We start from the raw sequence: 9,158 nt of genomic DNA, 5'->3' as shown, positions 1-9,158 counted from the left end.
TTCCAAAAATATTTTACTGCTTGTCTTTATCATAGAATCCCTACAGCATTGAAACAGGCCATTTGCCCATCAAATCCACACTAACCCTCTGAAGAGCATTCCACCCAGACACACCCCCTAACCCTATCCAAGAGGAAACTCATGCAGACACTGGGAGAATGTGCAAACTCAACACACACAGTAGCCTGAAGGTGAAATCAAACTCAAGTCCCTTGCACTGTGAGACAGCAGTGCTAACCACTGAGCCACTGTGCCACCCCTGTCTTGCTTCCTATGGTAACAGAAGTGTTAGGGCTTTGGTGAAGAAATAACCCAGGTCCACATTGTAAACTTCATTCTTCCAACGGTCATAAAGTTCATTTTCACAAAACAGGCGTAGGTTGTTGTAACCATTTTTGCCATCAATGTTATACACTAGAAAATAACAGTATTTAAACAGAGTCCAAGTGACAGTTTTACTTCAGTTAACCACACCCACCGATTACTAACTCTGCATTTTATATAATCAATTCACCCCCAATTAACCCTTAATTAATATATCCATCACCTACTCCCTCATTCAATTAGTCTCAGACATTTCTTCAGACCATATTAGATGATAACATTAAATACTAAGATAAGACATCAACAAATTAAGAGTTTAGTAACCCAAATGTACATATAAAATGGTGTTAATGGTGCTACTGTGCAATGGGGTTCTATCATGCAATGTCCTGAAGTGAGATCACATCTTTAGCAAACTCCTATAGCTGCTCGTTATAGTAGCTAGAGAAACGAGCAATATCCATTCCATTCCTCTGGCAATTCATTGGTTTATGTAGCATAAATCCATGTCAAAGCATTCCATACTTAATGTAGTTGGTACACCCATTGATAGGTTTTCAGTTAATTGTTCAATGTATTCACCTCCCAGATACCAAATAAGGAATATCATATATCAGGGGCACTATATGCACAATGAAGGTGAAGAGAAAAAGTCAGTTTCTTCAAAATTTGTTTAAGAATGGAGCTGGGGAAATTTACATTATGAGCACTTTTTTGAAATCTCTGTGCAGCATAACAAGAATGTGTGAAATGATGTTGTATTTCTGACATCAACCTACTATCGTGACTCTTTGAAGAAAGGGACTGAGCAGCTGTACTACAGAGCTGTGATATAAAGATGAATATTCTGTAAAATAGCATGAGTAGAAGAATCTATTGGAACTCCAGACAGTCACATAATTGTCACTCCTGGATAATGTAGTGACAGTGATACAGCAGACTCAGAGTAGGGCGAGTATAGTCTATGAGAATAGTATCTACTGTGCAGGCCTGAGTCCCAGCCCAAACCTCATGAAAGGCAGAATTATGAAGGGTAGAACACCATAGCATTGTAGCCAGTTCTGAGGAAGGGTCACTCGATCCAAAATGTTAACTCTGATTTCTCTCTATAGATGCTGCCAGGCCTGCTGGGATTGGATACAAAGAATTGGATACAAAGCTATGGTGCTCTACCCTTTATAATTCTGATGAAAGGTCCTGACCCGAAACATCGACTCTCCTGTTCCTCTGATGCTGCCTGACCTGCTGTGTTCCTCCAGCTCCACTCTGTGCTAACTCTGACTCCAGCATCTGCAGTTCTTGCTATGCTCGAGTTTTACAGTTTTGAAAGAGAAAATAGATTAATGGCATAAAACAAAGATAAACGTGTTATTGCACATCATGGAAATGGTTAAGAGACCACATTGTACCTTTGAGTTTTTATTCATCTGTTAGATTAAGTTAATAGCATATTGGAGTCAAAATATTTGGCTTTATAATTTATTCTCTCAAAACCAATCTGAAAAGATGAAATTACTTCTTTTTCTAGGCTACCTTCACACAGCTCCTACTTAGCCCAGGGCAAAGCACTGGGAAATAATTGCGTGGTAAACAACTGGGGAGCAATGAGTTGTGATTTCACCAAAATGCAACTGTAACTATGTTTATATAAATGTTGTTACGTTCCTGAAATAAAATGCCTGAGACTCATCTTCAAAATCGAATGAAGGAAATAGTTGTTAAATTCTCACAGCAAGGGCAACACATACTTTTACTTGTCATTTTTTTGTAAATATATAAAAGCGGAGACAGTAATTCAAATAAATGTTGGTCTCTTTGAAGCAGAGACTGGGGTGATTATCATGTAGAATCGGGAAATGGTAGAGACATTGGAGGCAGTACAGTGATGGTTCACTAGACACGTTTCTAGGATGAGGGGGTGCCCTATGATGATACACTAAATAAATCGAGTCTATTTTCTCTGGGGTTCAGAAGAATGAGAGGTCATCTTAATTAAAACGCTTAGAGATTATTTCCACTGGTTGGAGAGCACATGTGAAAAGCCTCAGGAAAAGGGGTCAGTCATTTAGGATTCAGATCAGGAGAAATGACATCATTGAAAGGTTCTGATTCTTTGCAATTCTCTATCTCAGAGGGCTATGGTGCTCCAACTCTGAATACATTTTGGACTGATACAGATTTTTGATCTCACGGGGAATCAAGGGATGTTAGGAAGTGGGAGGGAAAATGGAGTTTAAGTCCACTTCAGCAATGACTACATGAATAGCAGAGGTTTGGCAGGTGTATGGTTTACTCCTGCCCCTACTTCTTGTGTCCCAACTCCTGTTAATGCATAAACTGCAGACGGGAGACTCTGTAAGTTGCACATGTTCAGGAATTGCATATTTTGTGCTGGAGAAATTCAGAAAATCAAATAGATTTAAAATAGAAACTTAGAGAATTCTTAAACTGTCATAAAGAAAAATAACCAGTCCAGAGTGGCAGAAGTTTTGAAGCAAACTTTTAATGATGTCATTAAAAGATAATTTGATGGATATATTTAACGTGAATATTGTGAAATAGGATTCTTTGCTCAATAGCTGACTTTTGAACTAAAGAAGTTTCAATCCTGAGAAAAAGTTAGGTGAAATCTTTTGGCTAACAGATTGTTGAGCGATTTGTTGGTTAAATGCAGTGCCACCTAGTGGCAGTATTGGTAATAGCTATGTAAATGTTGGCATTTCACATTGTAAATAGTTACAGACTGGGCTTCAGCAGATCATGCACATAATGCAGTATTATAGTTAAGTGATAGATTTTGTATGACAATGATAGCACTATTGGCAAGTTCACGTTAGGTGGTTGTGTCCATTTCTTTATGAAAATTTCAATTATACCCTTACATTTATTTAAAAATGTATTTGATTTTTTATGTGACCTTTTTAAAAGTTCAGAAGCTGGAAAAAAATTGCTCCAAGCTGTGGGTTGCTAAGCAGGATCAACGTTGAAGCACTAAGGAAGAGGATTCATTAGCATTGAAAGGTGGTCAAAAGATACTGAAAAGATTTGCTGGAATACAAAGTAAGGATTTTCCTTTAGGCATTGGAATACTCCAAGTTGGGTTTTAAGTTTAGAGTCACTCGGCCTGAAGCTAGATCCGGAAGGACATATCAGAAAACGAGTGCATTATATAAGAATTTTTTGAGGAATAACTCAGAGGCATAGCAGAGTAACAATGAAAAACACTTGTATAAATAACTAATTTAGTTTTGTTCGCTTGGAAGAAGTTTATTTATGTTTTACTTTCCACCTTTGGAATTGTCTGGGAGAATGTTGCACTTCCCATGCCATTGCTCCTTACTTTGCCCCTTCCAATTCACTCAAAACCAGTTCACGCAGTTGGGAATAATTCAAGGGAAATAAAAGTTCGGCATCTGTTGGGGGGTAAGAAAGATGAGCCAGATATTAGTACGAAATGAGAATAGTTAGAATATATGAAATAGTTAAATAGCATTTAATTACCAGTTTCTATCTCTGTCTCAACTTCAACCTCATCATCTATTATTGGTGGAATGATTTTTATGGGTTTCATGAACTTGATCAGCTCTGTCCCAGCTGTCAGGATATTCACTGTTGGAATACTTGTTGCACTACTTGCAGGACTAAGTGGGGGACTTTCCTTTTGCAATTCTGCTATTTGGAGTATCAGCATATGTTTCTGTAGCATATCAATGGATTTTCTTTCTACTATGCCTGTAAAATAACAAATGTGAGAGTTTCAAGAAACAATCAGCATTACAGTACCAATTTGTAAAATGCATCTGTGTTTGAATTTGTTGAGATCATTTTATAGTTGTGATATAGAAGAATCTGACATTGGAATAATTCAACTTAACCCAATGGAAGCACTCCAGGCCTGACAATTCAGTAATAAAATACTACAGATGCTGGAAATCTGAAACAATAATAGAAAATGGTGGAAATTCTCAGCAGGTCAGGTAGCACCTGCTTGCAGAAAAAGGGTTAATGTTTCAGGTCGATGATCCTTGATGAGTTCCACAGTAACTGTCTGACTTGCTAATTAATTCCACCCTTATCTATTTTTATTCTTGACAGCTCAGGGTAGAACTAAAGAAGTGCTGAACCACGAAAGATGCTGACCATTTACTCTGCAGCTACCTCTGCACACATCCATTTACCTCAACTAATGTGCTAAATCTGTTCATTCTCTCACGCTGAACCATCAGTCTTTTCATTTTCCTCTCTTATCCTTTCTCCATCTTAAAGTTGTCCAGAAGAGTTAACTCCTGCTCCTTTGACTAAGTTACTGATCACCCAGTTTCCCTTCCTAGCCCCAGTGCTAGCTAACATCGTAAATGATTTCCTCCTCAGTGACTATGCCACTCACTTTCAAAAATGTCATAATTGCCACCAGTTCAAAAATATCCTTCTGTTCTGCAAATTTCAAACTCTGCTTATTTGAGAAAGGCCTTGGCTGTTGTTGCATCTGAAATCATGCAATTTTTCCTAAAACTCTTTGTTCAAGTGTTTCTAACCAAGTTTATGTCTTGCGACAACAAAAGGCTACATCACAAAACTCCAATGAGATCCCATTTTAAGACTTAAGAATTAACAGGATCTCAGATGCTAACAAAATTAAAACAAGAATAAAGCAGCATAGTAACATCCAGTTTATAATTAATGCTTATGTATTATAGATTGACCTATATCATATAAGTATGAAAAATGGAGTTTTTAAGTACTTTGTAAAAATGTTATTATTTTATGAACTCATGAATTTCAGCCAGGTTCTCCGCATTCCTTGTTGACAGAAGTCTCAGTAATATTCCTCTCTGTCACCCCACATACAAATTACCTTTAGTCTTCCCCGGCCCCCACCACACACAGCCCTCTTCCCAAAGCCCCTCCACATTAATCTTCCCTTCACAATCACTCATTCAGTAGCACCTCTTCACAAACCCCTTCCTCCCCCCCTACACCTCAAATTCATTCATTCAGCAGCACCGGTAGAACAGGCAGACAGCAGCAGAAACACAGCAACACTTGAAACTGTCTCCCACTTTCCTGGTTCATCCACCATGTGTCCTCTCAGCATTTTCACGCACACAGTGACTGAATTAAAACAACAACAACAACAATTACACTTGTCTTGCGCAAAATCAGTGTGTAAACTCTTCCAGGTCTCCTCAATCTCCCTGCTAAAACTGGTTTCTGATGTTCAAGTGGACTTTAGGCTGTTGGTGGAATTGATCCAGTGGGTCCAGAGCTGTGCTGCCTGAACCTCTGGACTAGGTCATCTCCTCTCTTCAGTTGTCTTTGCTGCCTTGCAGGAATGGTTGTTTGGGGCCTCAAGCGCGATATCTATGACCACAAGGGGATTTGCAAACTTCAGTTTGGGAATTCTTGCTCTACTGAAAGTGATGAACAACATCTTTTCCATCATGTCTCTCAGGTCTCTCACACTGACTTTGGCATTTAGAGTTGTTGTCTGACAACTGGCTCCAAGTAAACATGTGAAACATTCGTCATCTTCAGCCTAATGATAAAGTCTATACCCTCTATACTGATCCCATCTTTCTCATTGGTAACTATCTCAGGCTCAACCACACCATACACATCCTTACTGTCTTGCTTATTGCTAAGCTGACCTCCAATCTCATGTCTCCATTACAAAACTGCTCACTTCAATCAACTAAAACATTGCTCTCCTCTAATTATCCGCTGCTAAAACCCTCAAGTCCACTCGTCACCCCCAACCTCAACATTTCCACTGCTCTCTTAGTTGACCACCTCTCATTCATGCAATGTAAACTTTACTCCATACAGTTCTCTGTTTCACTTACCTTATCTTGCAGTAAATCTCACTTAATCAGTGGGCCTGCTCTTGCTGATCTGCAGTTCCTCAAAAACTTGCCAATTAAAATTCTCATCTTCATGTTTAAATCCCTCATGGCCTTCCCCTAGCTGTGAAACTTCCTTCAACTTTAAAACATTAAATCCTTCATTCAATCACCTTTGGTGGCTGTGCTTTTAATCAGCTAAATCCCAGACTCTGGAATTTGCTTCTTAAGACTCCCAACTGCATATACACTATAAAACCCAAATCTTTGAACGAGTTTGAGGTCACTTTCCTAATATCTCTTTCTTTGACTCTGCATCCTTTGTGCTTTTGAAATTATGACTCATTTTGTGAAGTGTCTTTCTCATGAAATCCAATAAAACTAGGCCCTGTCTGATTGTTCAGGTTAATGTAATATAATCCAATGACACTTTTCTGAAGACCAAGACATTTATCCTTCAACCAACACCTCTGGAACAGAATAACTGGTCATTGTCATTTCAGACATCGTGCTGCTTGTAAATATTAGCTAAAACACAGTAACTGCATTTTAAAAGTAGTCCATTGACTGGAGGCACTTTAAGATATTGTGAGAACATGGAAATCTCTATTTCAATGCAGCTCAACTGTTTTCTTTCCTGATTATCTTGATTGGATTTAAAATAGTAATCATAATTTCTACTTTGGTTGCCAATTTCATATTTTTTTTTCTAACAATGTTTTCCAGAGTGAAAGACTGTTTCTTAGCAATATAACTTTTTTAAAATTGCAATGCATCAAGAGAAAGTCTATGAGAGAAAGAAAAAACACTTCACAGGAACAAAGTAAAACAAAGATTATGGAGAAAAATGTTGTAGATCCTGTAACAATTTTAGATGCTTAAGGTTTCACTACTTTGGCATTTACAGAGCTGTTTTATAGGGCTAATTTTCTAACTTGGCGCTCTCAGCAGGGTAGATGTATGCCAGCAGTGTCAGTAATGACTTTCCTGTCATATGCCTGAATATTTGATGCGTGCTCCTGGTGTTTGATGCTCCCTGCTGGGAAGAAAAGTTCTCTATTCAACATGAGTAAAACATACTTGTAGGCCTGCAGTGAAACCCAGCTTGTCCTGGAACAGCTGCTTAAGACAGATTTACAATAGCTAAGCAGCACCATCCCCAGGATGTTAATAGTATTGTAGGTAATTGATAAATACTCATTTCTAGGGTCAATTCCCAGCTTATTTGTTCTGGGAGTAGCTCCTCACACAGTGGCAGGTGAGTGTGGCAGAAATGAGCAGAAAATTCTGAGCATGACAACACTGCACAGCTGATTCCATCGCAGAAAATATTTGGCAAACTGCAAGGTCGCACAAGATGCATTATAGCCTGAAAATGATTTAATTTGATGCTAATAAGTCCCATGATATAAGCCCCATGGTCTCTTCTTGGTCCATTCTTTGATTCCTGATCAGCTGCTTGAAGTTTGCACTTCTGGGAATTTCCATGCAGAAATGACAGCGCACTCGGCTTTAAAGACTTAACAGTCCTGTGTGTTAAGACCGCAGATTTGCTTATTTTTCTGCTTATTTTCAAGGGAGGACTTCTTTTACTCAGATGCCTGGCATTATGGCTGTCCCTGGACATCAACCTTAGATCCAACCGTATGCTTAAGTATCTTTGAGTACCTACCGACAAGTGTACTGGATTTAAGGGAGGAACAGCAGTTCAAGGAGAGGAGAAAAATGGCAAGTATCTGGCCCCCCACACTATATTCCAATCAAGAATGATATCCTTCAACCTAGGTTAAATACTTAGCCTTTGCCCTCAGCTTTCCATTGAAACAAAATCTAACTCAGTGATATATCTATCTCTTGTGATAAAAGTTAGCACAATATTTATGTCATTTTAAATTACCACAATAATGGCACTTGCTGCATTTGTCAGACTTAAGCTCACCAATGCCTTCTTTGTCCGAGGAGATTTTTTGACACAAGATAGCAAGGCATTTCTAATAGGTAGCAACGCAGCCTACCCATAGTGCAGGGCCTGCTTCACCCATGACACAAGAGTTGAGGAGGCTGCTGCCCATTGAGAGTGACCTCCCTTTTAAGATTCTCTCTGTCCAGTCTCTGTGTTCCCAGGATGATGCTTGCATGATAGGTGTTCATATAAGAGGTCAGCTTCCTGTCCAGTATTAGTGACAGCTCCATCATTTTGGGAGCCCCCTACATGAATTGAAAGGAAACATGTTAACCATGGAAGGATGTGGCATGTGACTGCGCACACAGTAACAAGGCCAGTACAGTACCATGCTGTTGATGGGCAGATGTGCCTGCATAAAATTCAATGAGATGAATATAAACAACTAGCAAGAAAAATGTTAAAGATTACATTTAGCTTTTTGGGCTGCCACAAAACTACCAAGTTTTCCCTTGCGAACTTTTATTTCGCTCTTCGTTTCAATAATTTAGAGGGCTTGATCCTCAGGGCCAGTGAGGCAGCACAGCATATTATGAGTTTATCATCAGTGAAGGTTCTCTCTTGATGGTTGTAGACAGCGTTGTCCTTTAAGAACTAACTGGGTGGGTGCTTTCAGCAATAGCATGTAACATGAAGAACACCTCAATTAACGGACAGAATTCCACCAATGTACAACGTGAGCACAGAGCATGCAGATAAATAAATACCCTTGTGGTTCAGTGAGGTAAAGGCAAACTTAGCAGTTTAAGCTTAACAGATATGAATGGTGTTGGTAGTGCAGGCAGAGTGTCTGAGGAGTTCGCAATTATAAGTACAGTGTACTTTCTAAGCTGCATCTAGGCTGAGATACCATCGTACTATGGGTTTAATACTTCTTGCCCTCACTAGCAAGTTTCAGGAAGTTCATAGACAAGACATTAAAGAGAAAAGTAAGATGAGATTTCAGATGAATTTAGCAATTATTAAATGCTAACTTGAAACCTGTCTTCTGAGGGGTTGTGTGTATACAGCCCAACATGATCAATTTAAAT

General features: G+C 38.9%; 1 protein-coding gene across 1 annotated transcript in view; it reads right to left on the bottom strand.

Moving 5' to 3' along the window:
* Positions 1 to 3,625: 3,625 nt before the first annotated feature.
* The window catches only part of LOC109935118 (coiled-coil domain-containing protein 63-like), a 60,848-nt gene continuing 55,315 nt past the window's right edge, over positions 3,626 to 9,158 (bottom strand). Inside the window, exons 9-10 of the mRNA XM_048611722.1 lie at positions 3,826 to 4,056; positions 3,626 to 3,737 (exon numbers count right to left, since the gene is read on the bottom strand). Coding sequence (XP_048467679.1) covers positions 3,661 to 3,737; positions 3,826 to 4,056 — 308 coding nt within the window. The 3' untranslated portion in view covers positions 3,626 to 3,660. The remainder of the gene's footprint in view (positions 3,738 to 3,825; positions 4,057 to 9,158) is intronic.

This window comes from Rhincodon typus, chromosome 24 (genome assembly GCF_021869965.1).
Source record: "Rhincodon typus isolate 14 chromosome 24, sRhiTyp1.1, whole genome shotgun sequence".
Classification (NCBI taxonomy): Eukaryota; Metazoa; Chordata; class Chondrichthyes; order Orectolobiformes; family Rhincodontidae; genus Rhincodon; species Rhincodon typus.
Note: the sequence above shows the minus strand (reverse complement) of the source record. Positions and strands in the feature narration are given on the sequence as shown.